Here is a 20,684-nt window from a genome sequence, read left to right on the forward strand (position 1 = left end):
ACAAGATCAATAATCAAAGATTTCAGAATTGGAGAATGAATTAGTCAACAAGTATATTTTGAGCCGAAGACGCCAAAGTATATAAAACATGAAACGCGGTCCCCTACTTCCGTTCACCTCACACAGTCTGGGTTGGGGAGATTAAACCCATATATGTGGTAAGGCAGATGGCAGGATGCGGGCGGTATGCAACTGCATAGGGTTAACGCCAGCTAACTGGGACAGAGGAAGATTGCTAAATTCACTGAGGAGGGAACGATCCCTGAAATTGTTAGAGAATACATGATGAGAAAGCAGTGCCAGGTAGGATGGGCATTTTGAGCAAAGTTACAGAAGCTGGAAAGCATGAGGCTCTTCAGGGAACATCAAATCAGATCAGTTTTTGTAGGAGGATAATGCAATGTCTTCAGAAAGGCAGACCGAAGGTAGATTTTAAAAGGTAGACAGTAATTAATTAAGAAATTTGATCTTTGTCCTATATAGATCATAGAGAACCATTTTCATGGCAGTGAGTAAAAATGGATTAGAAAGAGAGACAAAGTAGAGCAATGAACTAGGAAACTATTCTGGTAATTCAGACTTGAAGTTTGAATAAGACCCCGAAATAGAATAGTAAAAGCAAAAATACGAAGGTAGTAAGAGACTTGCCAAAGAGCGTTAGGAGTTAAGGTTTAGAAGTGTTGAGATTAGGTATTCAGAAAATTCAAGCAACAGTAGTTTAGACAGAGAAGTCAATTAAGGATATAGATTGATTTATTTGTTTTTTTGTTTGTTTTTTGTTTGTTTGTTTTTAATCACCATTAAATTATGGTGATTGAATACAGGGTTATTTCTTTTATACTTGCTATTGTACTTAGGTTAGTACTTACCCCAAATGTTAAATTGAATTTCATGGAGTTCATGATTAATGTGATAAACTAAATGATGTTCCTGAGGAAGAATAAATAGAGAGGGAAATGGGCTGCAAGTGGAACTTTGGGGACCTGCCCACATTTGGAGAACAGGAGAGGAGCTGGAAGAATAATTCAAGCAGGAGGGAAGGGAGTTAAGAGGAAAAGGTAAACCTATTATTGGACTCAGAAAAGGGTGATGACAACTCTTTCTCTAACAAAATAACAGGATTCAAAGGATAAGGAGGTGGAGTTTGAGCTGTGGCACCTCTGTGTTCTTTTCCTATTCTGACTTCTTAATTCTCTTTCCTTCTGTTTTATTTCCTTCCATTTTATGCTAGGTTGAGCAGTAGCCTCAGAGATGGAGAATTAAGTCAGTCTTAAGCAATAAGGCACTCAGTCCTCTTCTCTTTCTCACTCCAGTCTAGACTTTTGACTTACTCTTTTTTTTTTTTTTTTTTTTTTTAAGGCATAACTTTCACTATTCCTTTTTTTTTTTTTTTTAATTTATTTATTTATGGCTGTGTTGGGTCTTCGTTTCTGTGCGAGGGCTTTCTCTAGTTGCGGCAAGCGGGGGTCACTCTTCATTGCGGTGCGCGGGCCTCTCACTATCGCGGCCTCTCTTGTTGCGGAGCACAGGCTACAGACGTGCAGGCTCAGTAATTGTGGCTCACGGGCCTAGTTGCTCCGCGGCATGTGGGATCTTCCCAGACCAGGGCTTGAACCCGTGTCCCCTGCATTGGCAGGCAGATTCTCAACCACTGCGCCACCAGGGAAGCCCCTTGACTTACTCTTTGAAGACTAACAACACTAGCAATTTTTTTCAGCATTACTGTATATCTTGCCAATCCATTCCAACAAGGAACAAGTACTTTATATGTTTTTTAGGTAGTGAAGACTGGGATTGAACAAGGGAGTGATGCTGGCTATCTCTCTGAATCTCAGGTAAAGTTATTTCCTTTCAGTGTTTTATTATTAGAGACAGAAAAAGCAAGATCCACAATGCTGTGTAAAACTGAAAAAAAGTAAAGTATTCAAAGCCTAGTAAAAAAATGTTTTCTTCCAGTGGTTGTCATTTCTTACGATTAATCTCAGTGAGCAAGTAGGTGCTAAGAAAACCGTAGTAGTCCCCAGATATTTGAACTTGCTCTCAATAATGAGGGTATGACTAGGAAAAGCAGGGGCAGAGTTAGAATCCTTTCAAAAGGAATCATTTGGACTTTTTGTTCTGTAGTTGGGCTGGTTTTGTTGTGATAAAGTGAGTACATTGATACAAAAATATGGTTCTTACTTGTTAGAGCCTGGAGATAAACCTGTGAAGCCCAGCCTCCCTTTGGTGAATTAGGAAATGAAGGGAAATGTTTTGCACCCACTAAGACAAGAAAACAGAGCAACACACGAACCAACCTCACCCCTTCCACTTCCTAACAAGTTGGTGGTATTGTAGATTTTAGTTGTTTGGGTTGTTTTGAAGTTTTAAGCAATCATTGAAGGATGATTGCTGTTCAATAATAGAATAAAAGATATCTGAAGAGCTCAGGACAAGTTCCAGAGAAAACATTTCTTATACTGGGTTGCTTACTGCAGTGCACTCTGATTAATTCTTTTACATTATCACCAGGTACACATATACATATATACAGAAAGATAGAAGCATATTTCCCAAAATAATTAGCCTGTACACTGTACTCAGTATTTTCTATCTATTCTACTTATCACAACCTGCTAAATTCATGACCACTGATAGATTTCTACCCATGGTTTGAAAATCACTGGTTTATTGAATAGAACCTACTTTGCCAAGATTAGTAGAACATTGTTTCAGGTTCTATTCAGACATGAAGGCAACATTATTAGAGGGATTCCTTCTTTTAAGTGCTGTTTGCAACCATGTAATCGTACCAGTAAATTCTAGTAATATTGATGATGGTGATAGCTAACATTGAGGCCCAGTCATTTTACTAGTGTTTTCATTTACTTCCCACAACAATACTGTAAAATAGGTATTGTTTTTCCCATTTTAAGGATGAAGAAAGCTTCACAACTGGGAAATGGCAGGGCCAGGCTTTAAACTCAGTTCTTTCAAATACAGACTCTAAATCTCATGCTCTTTCCCACGAAGTTGAGACTTGTTCTCTGTAAGTGTTAAGGTCCTTTTAAAGTGGTAGATATCACATGGGGCAGCCTGCTACCCTGGAAGGAGAACTGGAGTTGGGAGTCGTACTGCCTGGGTTCAAGTTCTGTTTCTGCCCCTTTGAGGCAGTGTGGCTTTGAGCAGGGTCAGATTCTGAGCCTCCTCTTCCCAGTCTTTAAAATGAGAGCAGTGGTTGAGATGATTGGTCCATTTTGGCTCTGACACTCTAATTCCATGAAAAAAGTTACCACAACTTCTGGTGTAGAGAATCTGAGAGCTCAGTTATATCCAGAACCTTTCAAAGCAGTAGTTGGAAGTGGTACAGATGAGGAGAGTGAAAGAAAGACGCTCAGCAGGAGACCAACTTCAGCAGCTCAGGACCTGAGGCTTTGCATGTGTTACCTCTGCTCTGCAGAGAAACTGACCCGAAAGAATCCACGTCTCCAAGACTGAGAAGTTCTACCTTTTCTTCTTCCCTTTTTCCAGAAATTTGGAGAGCTTGCAATGACCAAAGAATCAAAAGCCTTGATGGGACTTTACCGTGGTCAGACCCTATGCAAGAAGAATAAATTTGGAGCTCCGCAGAAGGAGGTTAAGTAAGTCAGCTCTATGTAGGAAGCCCCTGTGGATTTCAGCACATGCTACGCTTGTCGATGTCTCTGAAGATCCATAGAGCTAGATTTATGCCTTCAGTCTTGCCCTAAACCTCTTCTGTCCTGAGCACTTTAGATCCCTATTCCTACGAAGGATTTTTTGGCTTTCAGAGTTCCGCCTGTGCTGAGTTTTCTCCTGAGCTCTCTAATGTCTCCTGTAGAGGCATTCTTGTCTCACTATTGATGTCCCCTAGAAATATGGTTTAGGTTTCCCCTTCCTAAACCAAATACACACACTATGTGCTGTTTAATGACCTTGTCTCTCCCTGTGACTTGAGATACCATCTCTGGGAACTCACACTTCTCCCTCATTAAAAAAAGTAAAGCCTCATTCTAGTCATTAAAGTCTTGTCCTTCGTTTAGCTTACAGCCTAAGCGTTTGAGAGTCTACTTACCTGTTTCATATCTATTCTCTTCAGCGAGCCTTTCAGTGTTATGCCGCCTAAATAGCTCTTCAGCATCTTAAGTTTAGTAATGCCCCTAAGCTCACCCCCTTGCTCAGTGGTTCTTAACCTGGGCAACGTTGCCACCAGGGGACACTTGCCAATCTCTGGAAACATTTTTGGTTGTCACAGATGGGGAGGGAGGGATGGTACTGGCATCTGGTGGCCAGAGGCCAGGAATGCTGCTAAACATCCTACAGCGCACAGGACAGCCCCACAACAAAGAAGTATCCAGTCCAAAATGTCAGTAGTGCTGAGGTTGAGGAACACTGTCTACCTGAATTACAGAGAGGGATTTGTGAAAGCAGCTAATGTTACTACCTTCTCCAACCGCTCACCTTTAATGAGATTGCAGTCCAAAGCAGAAGAGGAAATCAATAAGAAGCCCGGGTGAGACAGACAAGATTCTTCCCAAGGGGGCTGATTTCCAAATTAGAATATGAAATACAACCGTAACTGCTTCTCCAGCACACGTGGTGATCGGTATCAGTCGGGTTGTCTGTGTACCACCTAATGTTGACAATATCTCTCATTCAGTGGGTGAGATAAATTACTTCCACACTGCAGTGGAATGATGATATGGCCACTTAATCTGCATCTCTTCACACATCCTGCAAAAATTACTCTTAAATTTTAAATTGGACTTCCCTGGTGGCACAGTGGTTGAGAGTCCGCCTGCCAGCACAGGTTACACGGGTTCGAGCCCTGGTCCGGGAAGATTCCACATGCCGCGGAGCAACTAAGCCCGTGCACCACAACTACTGAGCCTGCACTCTAGAGCCTGCGAGCCACAACTGCTGAGCCCACGAGCCACAACTACTGAAGCCCGCGTGCCTAAAGCCCGTCCTCCGCAACAAAAGAAGTCACCGCAATGAGAAGCCTGTGCACCGCAACGAAGAGTAGCCCCTGCTCGCCGCAACTAGAGAAAGCCCGTGTGCAGCAACGAAGACCCAACGCAGCCATAAATTAATTAATTAATTAATTTAAAAATTTTAAAATTATAAGATGTTTACTCTTAAGCTAATTAGCCACTCCTGACTCCTACTCTGGTCTGCATGTAACTCTTACTGTTATATGCAAATAGCATGTAATACCACCTGGAGAAGCTGTTATTGTGTACCAGTACACAGAAAAGACAGGCAGCATGCATGTGAAACTCATGTAAGAAGAAATAAGAAAATGAGAATCAAAATACTTAAGCTTACAAAAATTCTCCCCCCAAAACAACCACAATGCAAAAGAACACTATAGTAGAATGCTTCCAAACTTGAATTATATATCCTTAAATAAATATTTACAGATAAGAAAAGAATCACTTTGAATCAAAAGTTCAAAAACTCAGAATTAAATGGGCAGAAAAACAGGATGATGTAAGAGTTGACCTAACTTGGGAAATAAATTGAAGAAAAGGTAACATCATCTTAGAAATGAAGAATAAATTATAAGGTACGCAAGGCAGAATAGGTTGAACCGAAAATTTAATAAAGAACATTGAAGAAAGGGCATCCCCCTTCCTGCTTTCCCAGTTGTCAGTAATAGTTCCACTTCTGTCTCTCTAGGCCTCTTCTCCCTTGCCTCAGATAATAATTTGAATTCCTTATGTATTTTCTCTTTTTATAAATTAATTTTTTATGCAAAGAATGCATTCTTAATCTCCTTTTTTAAAAAACTATTATAAGGAAGTTTGAATACTAGATGAATGTTTTGTGTTTATGGTTTGAATGTTTTAATATAAAAGGGATCCTTCAGTATGAATCCTATAATAATCCTTTTTAGTCAGTGGTACGACTTGGAGACTATGTATGTGGGTACATACCAGTTAGCTTGTTCCTTTTCATCTTCTACTGAAAGATTGATGACTTCCAATTCTTCATTATCGTAAACATCATATGACTGTTCATCACAGCATATCATCTTGTGCATAAGTGCATTTCTCTAGAGTAGATAGTAGAATTACTGGGTCGTAGAAGATGCAATTTTTGGTTTTAATACATTTGACCTCCTATATAGGACAAAGTATATACTTCCATCAACCATGCATGAAAGAACAAAATTTTTTATATCCTCACTGTTACTTTTAAAATTTTTGCCAATCTGATGGGGAGAGAATACATTCGTTTTAATTTGCATTTCCCAGATTATTAGGGAAATTGGGCATTTTACTGGCGATTTGTTTTCTTTTTCTGTGAATTGCTTTATATAAACCCCTGCCCATTTTATTGGGTTGTCTTTTTTAATTGATATGTGTGTTCTTTATATTTCCCCAGTAGTAATCCTTTGTCTGCTATACCTGTTACAAATTTCTTCCTCTTCTATGGTTGTCTTGACTTTTGTGGGGTCATTTGTCAAGCAAATTTTTAATTTTGATGCAGTAAATACATGAATAATTTTTTCAGCTCCTGTTCTTTATGTTTTTCTACCCTATTTTTTCATGGTCTCTAGGTACTTAACACTCACCATATAAAAATGTGTATTATCACAAAGATGCATTTGAAAGATACTCTCAGGAATTGAAGTTAGGGTGCCTTTTCAGGTCTTGAATATGATTTTTGAACATTATAATCAGAATTGTTATGAATGAAACAACTCTAATTTAGGTCTACGGTGTTGTAAACTTGGGCTTCTTTTATGAAGGAAGTTGTTCTGAAAATTTTTTTTAGTTACTTATGGGAAAATGGCATATTGTTCCAAAACTATGGAAAACTAAAAAGAGTCATCAGACATGATCTCTGTCCCTCAAAAAGCTTAGAATTTAGTTGAGGAGACAAAAATGATGTACATGAAGCTGTTCCAAAATACTGTGGGGTAAGCCAAATTTTAAGGGTCCTGACAAGTTCAAGAGGAATTCAGGGGTGGAAAAGGCAGTAGTGTGCATGGATGGAGGTGTTTGAGGGAGGGGTAAGGTCTGGAAGCAAAGAAACCATCCAAGAGGCTTTTGAACCAATCCAGGTAAGGGGTGAGAAAGGCACAGATTTCAAGAGAAATGAAAGATGACTGGAAAATGGCAAAATCACTAGCAAGTAAGTAGTTGGAAGAAGAGAGATTAGTCTTTAGGCTTATCACTGCAAGTTGGCTTTTGTTTGAAGAAAAATACTCGTTAATTTAAGCGTAATCCATGTTGTTTTGTTTTCAGTGATCTCAGGTATGATTGAAGATCAGTATAATTCTGTCTCCTTGGGTAGACCAATTCTTGTAGACCTAACGGATTTTTGCATTTAACTTTGAAAATCAGTCATTTATGAAAGATGTCTTTTTATAGGTAAAAATTATTTTAAATACCTTATTGTTGTCCCTGCTTTAGTTGGTTGATGACCTGGGCAATCTCCCACTTTTACTGAATTAATTAAGATTTATACCAAAAGTCATTTCATCCTTTCCTTTCAGGCAGCTCGCCATTCTTGGCGCAGGGCTAATGGGGGCCGGCATCGCCCAGGTCTCCGTGGATAAGGGCCTACAGACTACACTGAAGGATGCTACGCTAGCCGCGCTGGGGCGAGGACAGCAACAAGTGTTCAGAGGGTGAGCCTGCTCTCTGCCTTTGCTGGGAGAGTAGCGTGTGTTTTGGTTTTTGCCGTCACAGTTTCCTTTCTCCCGAACATGATCTGTGTTGGATACTCCATAGTTAAGTCTCATTTCCTTTGCTTTTTAGACATGCTCATTCCTGCTTTCACTTTTTTTTCTTTTTTTTTTGCGGTTGTTGCAGATGTTATTATAAATCATTAACATCATTGGAGTCTGTAGTCTTTGAGTGCAGAAGAGAAAACCTTATCTGTTAGACGTTTTTAAATGCCATATAGTTTATACTTTGGTACCAGACTAGAAAGTCTCATGTTCGTGAATTTTAATTGCTGTATTGTTATAGAATATTGAAACAGCATGACTGTGTCTATAGAGAGAACTGAGATAAGGATATGAGGAAACGTGTAACTGCATCTTGAAGGTGGGGCTGGGATCAGAACTCATGAACCTCATATTTCTCGACTGGCGTTACTATAGAGAAACAGTTAACTGATTTGGCTCCACAATATCTGGATCTTATGGACTGTGTCTCCATCTTACTTCTGAATTAATAAACGGGGAATATTATTCTCCCTCCTGCCCGTCCCTCCCTCCTCTCCCCCACCCCACACACATACTGCCTGTTTTGCAGAGGGGAAAAATGGAGCAGCAACTTGGCCAAACTGGGAATTTGTTTCAGCTCATTTCTCTGCTCCAATGTAATAGACTGTCTAAGGCTGGCTGAGCTTTGATGGTCTTGCACATGACTTTTAGTTGAGTTAGTTTTTTCGTTTCTTAAATGGATTATGTAGCTTAAGTGTGTTTTTACCCCTTTTCTGCTCATATATTGCTACCATAATACTGTGCAGGACCTGGCAGTTTTAATCATGTTGGCAGATAGCAACTGTCTTAATGTAAGATAGCAAGGCATTGTAGTAAAAGATTCTGACCCCCCAAAATGGCATGTGCTCGATAACACCATTGCCCTGAGACCAGCACGCGAGCGTTCCCAGAGTTTCATACAGTCACCAAAATGAGAAATTGCTCTAAAATAGCTTTTCCCCCTCGATCTCTTTTGGATCCAGCTGTCCCGGGTTTCCCTTTTTGCATTAGAAACATCGGGCTCTGGTGAGTGGCCCTCACTGTACTGCTGACTTGGGACGTACATATTTCTTGTCCTCTCGGGAATAGTTTCATTAGGCATTAGAATTAGAGCAACTAATAATGTTTTGAACTCTCACAAGAATCTTGCTTGCTGACTGCTGACACGGTTGTCAGAAACCAGGATATTTGAATCCATACTTTGGAGACTTAAACTGACTACTTCTTTGAACTTACCTTGTGGCTTTAATTTTTCTTTTGGTTAAGGAAACTAGTGAATGGGGTGTAGCTTCATTCTTCATTCAGAGGAAAACTCTAGGTCATTTATTCTGAAAGTGCAGTCAGATTAAAACCTAAGAGAACCTATTTTCCTTGACAATAAAAAACAATCAGTTAAGTGTCTGAGTAGCAGGAATCCTTTTTAGCTCTCTATGGGGAAGAAGAAACCTTGAGTTAATATTTTATGTAATCAATATGATGTGCTACTAGGTACTGACCAGGAAATGGATTAAGAATATATGACATAATGCTTGGTCTCTGTCCTCCGGTAGATCACAATTACAGAATAACAAAATGATATGTAAGCAAGTATAAACTCATGGTCTAGGACCCGTGTTGGCTATTGTAGGTAGAGAATTACTAGAGCTATTGTAGGTAGAGAATTACTAGAGCTGCTCTCTTGTTTGCCATTTTAGTGTTCATGTTTACTCCTCTTGGCAGATTTAACTGTTTTGTTAGTGACACCGTTTATGCAGGTTGGGCATGTAGAGGCATCTTTTAGTAGAAAGAATATGGATGTGGGGGTCAACCTGTGTGAACCCTAGGACCCTCCCTTAACTCGCTCTTGGACCACAAGTCCCTCTGAGTCTCCTTGAGCAGCTCAGCTCCCTCAAAATGGGAGCTACCTCACTGAGTTGGTGAAAAACACACAGCACACTATCTGGCCCATGGACACTCAGTAAATGTTAGTTTCCTGTTCTCCCCCTCTGACGAGGAATGTGTTTTTTTCCTAGACTGAATGATAAAGTGAAGAAGAAAGCACTAACATCATTTGAAAGGGACGCCTTTTTCAGCAACTTGACTGGGCAGCTCGATTACCAGGGTTTTGAAAAGGCTGACATGGTGATTGAAGCTGTTTTTGAGGACCTCAGTCTTAAGCACAAAGTGCTCAAGGAAGTAGAAGCGGTAAGTAAGGGGCCTGCTGTACTGAATCCTAGTGTTGTGAGTGGAGAACACAGAGACAGGGTTTTTTAAAGGAACTATAGGAAACTTGTGGTTCTTTTTATAGGGCCATTCATTCCCAGATGTAAGGGGTTTTGTATGTTTGTTTGTTTGTTGGAGGGGTGAAGTAGAAAAGAACAGCTTTATTGCTTTGCCAGGCAAAAGGGGACACAGCAGGCTTGCGCCCCTCAAAACTGTGTCCCCCAAATGTAAGTTTTTATGTGAACCCATGCACACTGTGTATAAAGGTCAAATCAAAGTCCTAAGGAAAGGCAAACGAGTAGCTTATTAACTTAAGCACAGGGTTCATTAGCCTTATATGGGAGTTCAGTCACCCAAACATACAAATAACCTCATGGACTGTAGCCAGACATCTTGACATTATTGGTTGGCTGCAAGCTATAACTAAACTAATTCAGGTCTAGGCAGCAGAGGAAATAGGGAGAAACAGTTTCTCCAGGCAGGATTCAGATGCTCATTTTGTGGAAGTGCTACTCTGGTCTTGAGCCCAAATGCTGTGCATAGTCAACTCTTGAGATGGGATGATATGAACAAAACAAGTACTTGAACTGGGTGGTATGAAGAAAGAGGAAAGAAGGAAAGAAGAGATGGCAGTAATCCAGGCAGGAGGTAGAACCGGGGCCTCGACTAGCCTATAGTTAAATAAACAGAGTGTAGGTTAGTAAATGGTGTAAATAAAATGGCACTGACTTTGCAACATTCTGGGGTGTCTTGAGTAGTGGGCTGTACTCCTAAGACTCCCTTCCATGGGAGGACAATCTCTGCTCTACTAAAGACTGAACCTAAGGAGGGTTTAGAAACTAACGACAAGCAACTCAGTTTGGGCTGGATTCCACTTGTGAAACACACATTCCAAAATCTTTTCTTTAGACAGAGTGTAATGTAGATTCAGCTGAGGGAGTGAATTCAGAAGAGCTGGGTGGGTGTGTGTTCTCTCTGTGCAAGGTGGCACTGCAGCAGAGAAATGGACGCAACGTTCCCGGGGCTTTGGGGGCCCTGCTGGGCCAATGGAAGGTAGACTGAGGGGCGGCAAAAACAGACAGAGCCGTTTACCACTAAAAGAGCATTTGTCACCTGACTGGGTGATGGTATTTGCTTTTGGAAAATCAGGATTTAGGAGTATCTGAGTGTAGAAAAGTTTGTTAGTTTTAGCAGTTGGGAAGCCAGTGATCAAGGAAAAGAAAGAGAAAGAAGAGGGATCAGATCAAGAGAAGTGCAGACTATGAACAAATCAGTACAGTAGTTCCCATTGAAACATAAAGGTTAAGGGAGAAGAAAAGGGAAAGAAAGAAAAAAAAAGGGGTTTTATATGTCCGTGAAGTCCATGGACTGGGGAAAGGGAGGATATTCGGGGAATCATGAATTTTTAGCAGATAGTAAGAAAAGAATAAGAAGATTATTGCTAAAGGTAAAATCCAAAGTGTTACGTATGTTGTAGTTATTTATGTAACATGTCACAGGCCTTTACCTTTTTAGAGAAGCTAGTGAAATCATCTAAGGTAGGAGATACTCAAAGAAGTTTTTCAGAAAGGGTGGAAAAGAGCAAGGTCCAGAACAGATCTGTATTTGGAAAATCAAAGAATTTCAAGTGAAAGACCTTTAGGAGGCCATCAAGTCCATCCTCTTACCTGGCCTCTCCTTTCTTTACGGGAAAATGGTAAAGCTGAATCTACATGTGGTATTCCTCGGGGATTTAAAACTTCACTTCTCTTCCTCTCCACAGAACTAAAGAAACTCACTCCTTTGATATCTTCATAATCCTTGCCTCCAGACCCCTCACTGTCTTGCTTGTCTCCTTTGCTGTCTTCACCATGTCTCAGTGTTCTCTTGGCGTGTGACAAACCACCGCAAAAACAATGTCCTTTTCACAGTTCTGCAGTTAGGGCAGGGCTCTGCGAGGCGGCTGGCCCTTAATTCCACGTGGCTTCCCAGTGGGGGCACTCGTGGGACTGCATTCAGCTGAAAGCTTGGTTGGGGCGCCTCCCTCTCCCTGTGGCCTGTCCTCGCTTAGTGGTCAAGCCAGAGCTTCTCTGCAGCATGGCTGCTGGCTTCTAAGAGAGCAAGGCAGAAGCCGGTGGACTTCATAAGGCAAGGCCTGGAACTGGCAGAGTCACTTCTGCTACTTTCCATTGGTAAAAGCAAGTCATAGGCCAGCCCAGATTTAAGAGGAGGGGAAAGAGACTGTGCCTCTGGATGGGAGGAGAGACACACACGTACGAGGAGGGGAAGGATTGTTGCCAGCCATCTTTGGAGACATTGCTTTGCTCTTCATAGAGAATTTTACCACCGACATTAGACACCATACCATTAATAATGCAGCTTGAGACTATGTTAGCTTTCTGATCATCAGGCTCTACTTTTGGCTCACATTATACTTTTGATTAAATAAAATCATGGGCTCTTTAACACAAGTTTACTGCCAAGCCAGGTCTTGCCCATTAGGTACCTACTCAGTTATTTTTTTCTCTTTCTTCTTTTTCATAAAATCTTAATGCAGTACTTTACCTTTATCCTCATTATAATTCATCTTATTTTGCACTCAGTTTTTCAGCGTGTTGAATGTTTCTTGAATCTTGATTCTTCATCTCTGATGTTAGGATTCTGCCTGCCCAGATTTGCACAAATTTGACAGCTGTGCCTTCCATGTTTTTCATCCAAGCATCTGAATAAAAATATGAATAAGCTGAGATTGTGGGCAGAATGCTAAGAGAATCTCCATTAGACACTATTCTACAGGTTGATAAAGCTAATAGATAATAGTATTCATGCACTGTAGATATAATTATAGTGGTGTACCATTTCTTAGTAACACATGTGTAACATGAAATAGGCATGCACATTATGGTTTGTTCTCTCAAAGGTGAAGGGTGGGCGGAGCCCAAGTGTCACTCATTGGCTTTGCTTTGGACTCCAGTCATCTCCCAGGCCTACATGACACACTCTTAAATGCTTTTCTCCTGCAGGTGATTCCAGATCACTGTGTCTTTGCCAGCAACACATCTGCTCTCCCAATCAACGAAATTGCTGCTATCAGTAAAAGACCTGAGAAGGTAAATTCTGAACAGAGGAAAACCCTGAAATGTTTTACTGCTTCAGGCTCATTGATGAAGGCTTAGAATCTGAGAAGGGACTGGTATGGATTATGAAGTGGATGAGGGTGATGATGTAGTCCCAGAAACTGGGCACAAAAAAGCTAGTACCATGACCAGTGTGAGATGCAGGAACAAGTGAACTACAACTAAAATATACCTTTATAGGTGATTTGCATCCCTAATAGGTATTATTATTCAGGTTCAGACTATAAAACCTACGTTTATTACATTGGGTATTGAAAGATAGACCCTAAAATAAGAAGAGATGTTCCAAAATAACACTTGAGCTACAGAGCAGACTCTGGTGACTGTCTGGGATGGGTTTGGTTCCAACTCCAGATCCAGGAATGGAAGATCAGGGGCTGTGGTGGGATGTGTCCACCCCGGTTTGCTTAGAGCTTCTACCTAGGACATGAGAGGGGTGGATGTAGAAGCACTTACAGTGAGTATCTGGAATGATGCCTAGAAATCTATCTTTGGACTTCTGCTCTCTACCAGGGAGATCAAGTGAAATCATTCAAGGAGAAATAAAACAGTTCGCCTCTCTGGAGGATACCGGTTAGCCTCAGCGAAGCAGAACCAGCCAGAAGTAGGCAGGAAATATAAAAGGCCTTTAAGCAGCTGAAACCGTTAATACAAAGTCCATGCACTAAAACCACGAAAGTCTTTTTATTCCCATTCTAATAGCTTGCTAGCTGAAGGTCATCTTGTTCCCTAGCACGCAGCAGATTAGAAGTGGTGTGGGCCTGATAGAGGCAGGTTCAGTGATGGCAGGAGGAGGTCATGGGGAGAAGCGGCAGCTGAGGGAAGACACAAACGCGGAGTAACGGCAGGTAGACAGTCTGGCCACGTCGTAATAACTCACAGCAGCTCCTCGGCGCTGGCAGGCAGCGGAGGAGACCCTGCTGCTGCGCCTTGGATGCTACCCTCTCCTCTCCCCCGTGGAGCAGCACAAGCATCACGCTCAGCAGTCCTCGCGCCCAGGGACCTTGAGCGGCTCTTAGCACCTGCTTGCCTAGGTCATTCGCGTAAGAGTAAGGCCACAGGGGCACAAGTAGGGCGACCAACCCTCTCGGTTTGCCCAGGACACAGGCCCTCCAGTGCTACAACTGAGAAAGTCCCAGCAGTCCAGGACACAGCTGGCCACCTTTTGGCACAGCTTTTTTGAACGATGTGGATAGGTTTTGCTTGGGGTAGTGATTACGTGGGTAGATACACAGTTGTCAGAACTCATCAAACTGAACATTTTAAGATCTGTGCGTTTTATTGTATATAAATTATACATGGTAAAGGCTAATTCCTTTTGCTCAGGAGTACAGTCTGAATCAGGTCCTGTCTTTTTAAGTATTTTAGACATAAGTAGAAGGATAATTTAGAGGTTAGAAGCAACTTTTGGATTGATAAGTTGATGTAACATGCAAGTGACCTGTGTGTTACACAAGGGGAAGTGGGCAGGCTGTGGAGACAGGCCGACCTTGACGGCATCCCACTCTGCCATTTACTGACTGACCCTGAGCTACTAATTTTAACCTCCTGATGTCTTTCTTCCTCATCTAGGTCATTAGACTGACTAGTTCACAGAGTTGTAGTGGATTAAATGTAAAGGATAAATGATAAATGTGTTAATGAATAGTGGATAGTAAGCAGTCAGTCAGTGGCAGATATTAGTTAATACCTTATAGCTAAAATGGGGAGTGGAGGCAAAACTATAAATTAATGGATAGACTTCTTTCACAGTTCAGTTGTGAAGACTATCTAATTGTTAGCTTAATGAGGCTGTTCTCAAACTTTAGCATGTATCAGAATCACCTGGAGGGCTTCTTAAACACAGATCTGGGCCCTGCCCCTGGAGTTCCTCATTCAGTAGGTCTGGGGAGGCCCTGAGAATTTGCAGTTCTGACATTCCCAGGTGATGCTAGTGCGGCTGGTCTGGGTACTTGACTTTGAGAGTCACTGGTTTAATGAGCCTTGAGGGAATTTGAGTGTTGAGAAATGTTATTTAAACCCAGTACGGTCGTCCCTGGGTATCCGTGGGGGATTAGTTCCAGGACCACCAGGAGATACCAAAATCCACAGAAGCTCAAGTCCCCTATATAAAATAGTGTAGTACAGTGAATACGGGCAGCCCTCTGTATCCTCAGGTTTCAGATCCAAGGAGTCAGACCAGTTGAATCTGATTCAACCAGTTGGATCTGCGGTTGGTTGAACCTGTGTATGCGAAATCTGTGGATATGAAGGGCCGACAGTATCCTGGTGGTGAGACGCATTGATGTAAAATCCAAATATATCTCTGACAGTCCAGCATAGTAAGTAATTCTTCTGCCTGTCTCCCCCCACACCCCATAAAAAGTGGACCCTCTCACCCAAACCATCAACATCATTAATATAAGTGGAACCCTCATTCATTCTTCCCCAGTAAATCTAATTTGGCCTTTAGCTGCGATTTTGGCATTAACTGTTGGTAGGATCCATTGCCCTTAGTGAAAAGCCCTAGAAGCAGATGGAAGAGAATTCCAGTTAGCTCTCTCCTGAACATACTGGACTTTTAATCAAAGAACCATGGAACCAAACCACTTGACGGTACCAAGCAGTATTCCTGTATTACAACCGCCTTTCTCTGCAGTGCTTTCCTAGCAAAAAAAAGAATGCTATTAGTTTCCCCTCTCAGAGTTCTTAAATCTGTCGATGTTTTGTCCCCCCTTGCCAGGTGATTGGCATGCACTACTTCTCTCCTGTGGACAAGATGCAGCTGCTGGAGATTATCACAACTCCAAAAACCTCTAAGGACACAACTGCTTCTGCTGTAGAAGTTGGTCTCAAACAGGGGAAGGTCATCATTGTGGTTAAGGTAAGGAGCTGTGTGTCAGAGCAGCAGATTCAGAAAGGTTCTATGAAACCTTAAATTTCCAGGTTTGTTTTTAACTCTTCAGTTTAAATATACCAGCTTTTGATATGATTTCCCCTTGGTGGTCTACGGTATGGACAGTGGTGGACCGCTGAGTCAGGGCCTGGGACATGGCGGGTTCTCCCAGCCATTCCAGACCTTTCAGATGACTGTGAGACTGTCTGCTGTGCTCCTGGATTCAAGCCAGGCTGCCCCTGGCTATGGCTTCCCTTGAAGTTTAATATTAAGGATTCTGATGGAGATTATAAATCACCTTGAGTTTTGAAGTGGCTTCCGGGGGAGAGAGACCGCTTTCTGACCTGGGAAGTGCCCACAACTGAGGGGCCCATGAGCTCATATTCTCTCCCTTGGCAGGACGGACCTGGCTTCTATACCACCAGGTGCCTCGCACCCATGATGTCTGAAGTCATCAGAATTCTCCAGGTTGGTATCGATCTCAGAATGTTTGAGGCATCTTCCACTCTTTAAACTAGTTTTCCAAACTGGTAATGTTAAGGTGAGGAGCAGGCTTCCTTCTAATACGCTGACTCCTGGCTCTCCTCCAGGAAGGCCCTTTGGTGCCCTCTCTTTCCACACAGGGCTGGGAAGTCATGGCCTGACACTGCACTAAGATGGGCAGAATTTTAGCTCTGCTCCCTTAGCGTCCTCCCTGCTCCAATGAGCCAAAGGCCTCCGACATGCTCTGTGCGCGGTTTCTGCATCCCCTTCCGGAACAGGGTCCATTTGGTCGGATTGGTGCTACACCTGCTTCTGCTGCACGCAGACCCCTCCAGTGGCCATACAGGTCGGTCACTGGCGGGAAGGGCGTGGCCACTCCTCGCTGGGCTCTTACCAGACCTGGGCATCACAGGACTCTACAGTACTGCTCCTCGGCAACGTCTCTTCTCTCAGCATCGGGAAACTTAGCCCTGTCTGGCATGGAATCTCGTTATTCTTGAGATCCAGGATTGCAAACAAAAAGGAAATGAATAATTTGTTCATCTCTAGACTTCCTTAAAATTCTGTAGGTTAGGAAAGGCTCAGACTTTCCCCTTGTGGCTCCCAAGCCTCTTTGTGCTTCCCTGAGTGAAACAGTCCCAGTCCTGGGCCTGGCCAGGCGGCACCCAGAAGAGAAGTGGGTGCTGCACAAGGCCGTTTGTGAGGGCAGCACAAGGAGCCCTTCGGGGAATCTGGGACGGCCTTCCCCTGAGGTCCTGCTTTACTTCCCATCCAGGAAGGAGTTGGCCCTAAGAAGCTGGATTCCCTGACCACAAGCTTTGGCTTTCCTGTGGGCGCTGCTACACTGGTGGATGAAGTTGGCGTGGATGTAGCAAAACACGTAGCAGAAAATCTAGGCAAAGTGTTTGGGGAGCGGTTTGCAGGTGGAAGCCTAGAAGTGCTGAAGCAGATGATATCCAAGGGCTTCCTGGGTGAGTAGCCGCAAAGAAACGTAACTAGCATCATTCGTGACAGAGTTCCTGAGACCAAAGAGTTGCAGAAGGCCCGTGTGGAAGAGTGTTTTCTAAACATAGAGCCCACTGTCATAGGGAAGTTAAAAATGGTTTCATGACCACCTCTTTCTAGGCTGGGCCTGTAGATTATGGACAAAAGGCAGAACTCTGGCCTCCTGAGGCTCTGCCGTTGCCCAGGCTATGCAAGATTGACAGGCATTTCATCCTGCCCAAGGCGTCTACTACACCCGTGATACTGCGGGAGCATTGCATCCAGGCTTTCCATGTTGTCTGACCACCTTTGTGGAGGAAGTAAACCTCTAAGTAAAGGATGTAATTGAGGCCCACCAGAGAGGTGGTTTTCTCTCTCGGCAAAGTAGCAACAAAATCAACACTAGGACCTGGGCATCCTAGGGCCTGGCGTTGCATACCTGGACATTAAAACTCACCCACCTGGCCTTTCCTACCCAGATACACAGATTTCCAAGCTCCAGGAAACACAAGCTCTTTTTTCCTTCGCTGCCAACTCTTCTGACAAACACCAATTTCTAGAGTAGGCTAGATCTACAAATTCAGCAATACGGAAAAGAGGCTAGAGCTTTATAACAGACTAGCAGAGAAGAGAACTCTCAGGCCCGGGCTCTGAGAATTTGTTAACGTTCCCTTTTCTTGCTTCTTTTAGGTCGCAAATCCGGGAAGGGCTTTTACATCTACCAGGAGGGTGTGAAGAATAAGAATTTGAACTCTGACATAGACAGTATTTTGGCAGGTCTGAAGATGCCTTCTCAGCCTGATGTGTAAGTTCATTTGAGGGGCTATTGGTGCAGAAGCGTGTTTCTCACCAGCCCAAAGCTTCTTGGACCCTCTACCATCATTTTTGTTATGATCACCATACGTGACCAGAGAGAACATTCCTGATGCTTAACACTTTTTGCCCTTCCACATTCCACCTCGTCCTCTACCAGGCCTCAGGATAAGGACTGCAGCCCAGCCTTGGGAAGACCCCTTGGGAAGCCTTCCCTCTGAGGGTCCCAGAGAGCAACTAGAAAGACGGTTCTCCTAGGCCTGCTCACCTCCACACTGTTTATTATCATTTGTAATCAGCAGCTGCTGATGTCAAGAGGTACCGTCTACCCTGCCAGACCCTGTTCTCAGTGCCCGGTTTCGGGTTAATTAGGGCAAGTAGCCCTCTGCTGTCTTTTTCCAAGGGCAGCACCTTCTCTAGAGTTGGAGGTTCACTAGGGCTGGCCCGGAGCTCCGGCAGCACCAGCCCTCACCCCCGTTCTGCACTGGGGCGCCTGCGTCCTCCCCTTTTACCCTCCGCCTCCCTGAATGTCTCTCCCTGTTGGCAGCTCCTCGGACGAAGACATCCAGTACCGCCTGGTGACCAGATTTGTGAACGAGGCTGTCCTGTGCCTGCAGGAAGGGGTCTTGGCCACGCCTACAGAGGGAGACATCGGCGCGGTCTTCGGGCTTGGCTTCCCCCCCTGTCTTGGAGGTCGGTCTTGCAAGTCAGGAAGGTAGCTCGCTTCATCCCGGGGCTCGTTTCACTTCTCCTTCAACGACATCCTATTTCTCCTTTTAGGGCCCTTCCGCTTTGTGGATCTGTATGGCGCTCAGAAGATAGCGGACCGGCTCCGGAAGTACGAGGCTGCCTATGGAAAACAGTTCACCCCGTGCCAGCTGCTTATGGACCACGCCAGCAGCCCTAACAAGAAGTTCTACCAGTGAGCAGGCCCTGAACCCTGCTCACTCACCCACTGACGCCAGCCGCGGCGGCGCTGGTTCTCCACAGAGTGGCATCTAGGTTTATCCGCGTAACCAGAAGGAAAACAAATTCTGGCATTGGGTGTGTGCCTTGATTAAAGTGCCTTCAGCTGTGGGCATCTCTCCCTCCCAGGGAAGTCTGGCTGTGAAGTAGTTTGTACTTCGTGTTGGAAGGTGGAACCCTCTGTGCTCACGAATTCGTAAGCCCCGAGGCCCAGAGTAGCAGCGTCTCTGGAGCCATCCTTGCTGCCTGTTCCTCCCAGGAGACCAGTGGTGGCCAATGGTGGTGAGGGCAGTTCTGCACCCAGCCAAATACTTAACAGTAAAAACCAAACAGTATCAGCTTCTCTGCCTGCCTACTGCTTTCTCTTCTGTCTTTGCCCTTGTGGTTTAAGCCCCTTTCCTTCAAGGGGTGAGCTGGAATAACGCCCTGTGCTTCGGGGTAGGAATGTACTGGGGCAGCACCTTAAGAGAGAAACTGCGTTGATGGAAAGTGGGATTTTTTGAGCCTAAAACCTTTTAAACCAACTGTATTTAAATGCTTTGGCTGGGCTTCTGCTTACAGTGGGGAAGAGGCCCTGGCTAAGCAGAACAGTGGGAGAGGTGTGGAGGGCCAGCATATAAAAGACTCCTTTCCGTTGCACAGTTTTACTCAGTTCTTTCCTTGGTGTGACTCATTCATGTGCGCACCTCAGGATGTTTGTGGAACGTTGGCATTAAGCAGAGGAGGTGACGTTTTCCTAGCCAGTGTATCCTGCACGTTTTGGCTGCCCCAGGGCACAGAAGGTGGACGACACCTGCACAGCGATCACAGGCATCCCGTGTGACCCACCACCGCCTCCCCTCTGCTAGAGCCTCCACTCTTCCCGTCCCCCCGCCCTCTGGTGTGGGAAGTTCCTACACTTGTGTTCTGGCAGAAGCATTGCCCAGTCCAGGTAACCAGCTTCGGGCTCCTCACTGGGTCTGGCAGAAGGATCCACTTCGTGTGCGTGCGGAATCGTAATTCAAGTCCCATCACGCTGCGCGGTCTCATCTTTGAGATGCCACCAGTCCCTCCTGCCTCTGCTCCAGCCGCAAGTGCTTCACATGCCCCCCTGGGTAGCTCTGCTCTGGCGACTGGCAGGCGGGAAGCTCAGCTCCAGTTCTCCTCAACACTCACAGCTGGTTGCTAGGAAGCCAGACTCGAAAACCAAGGCATCTCCGAGTTGGGAGTTTTCAGGTGACCCATAGAAGGTAGAGAACTGATCCTCTACACCAAGGCCATTAACAGGCTTCTGGGGGGTGGGGTGGGGGGTCTGAGCAGCCTCAAGGCAGGTATTTGGACAGGGCAGGAAGTTAAACCTGGGTAGTGGCTTGGAGCTTTGAAGTATGACCTTTCCACTTAGCAGCACTAGGTAGGTGTGAATTATGTTGAAACATTATGTGGGAATTGAGGGTTCTTGTAGTTGAGGGGCTGGTGAGGGGTTTTCAGAAGGGAATGAGGGCCACTCCACCAGCTGCCTCTGAGGAACAAGTGGGCCGTGTACACA

The 20,684-nt window shown here is 44.1% G+C and overlaps 1 protein-coding gene across 1 annotated transcript in view; it reads left to right on the top strand.

Moving 5' to 3' along the window:
* The window catches only part of HADHA (hydroxyacyl-CoA dehydrogenase trifunctional multienzyme complex subunit alpha), a 47,140-nt gene extending 27,643 nt beyond the window's left edge, over window positions 1–19,497 (top strand). The window contains exons 10-20 of the mRNA XM_082427542.1: window positions 1,779–1,835; window positions 3,511–3,620; window positions 7,505–7,639; window positions 9,733–9,904; window positions 12,925–13,011; window positions 15,761–15,901; window positions 16,313–16,381; window positions 17,172–17,367; window positions 18,071–18,185; window positions 18,741–18,886; window positions 18,974–19,497. Of these exons, the coding sequence (XP_082283668.1) occupies window positions 1,779–1,835; window positions 3,511–3,620; window positions 7,505–7,639; window positions 9,733–9,904; window positions 12,925–13,011; window positions 15,761–15,901; window positions 16,313–16,381; window positions 17,172–17,367; window positions 18,071–18,185; window positions 18,741–18,886; window positions 18,974–19,119 (1,374 nt within the window). The 3' untranslated portion in view covers window positions 19,120–19,497. The remainder of the gene's footprint in view (window positions 1–1,778; window positions 1,836–3,510; window positions 3,621–7,504; window positions 7,640–9,732; window positions 9,905–12,924; window positions 13,012–15,760; window positions 15,902–16,312; window positions 16,382–17,171; window positions 17,368–18,070; window positions 18,186–18,740; window positions 18,887–18,973) is intronic.
* The last annotated feature ends 1,187 nt before the right edge of the window (window positions 19,498–20,684 follow it).

The sequence above is a fragment of the Balaenoptera physalus genome (assembly GCF_965194825.1).
Source record: "Balaenoptera physalus genome assembly, chromosome: 15".
Lineage (NCBI taxonomy): Eukaryota > Metazoa > Chordata > Mammalia > Artiodactyla > Balaenopteridae > Balaenoptera > Balaenoptera physalus.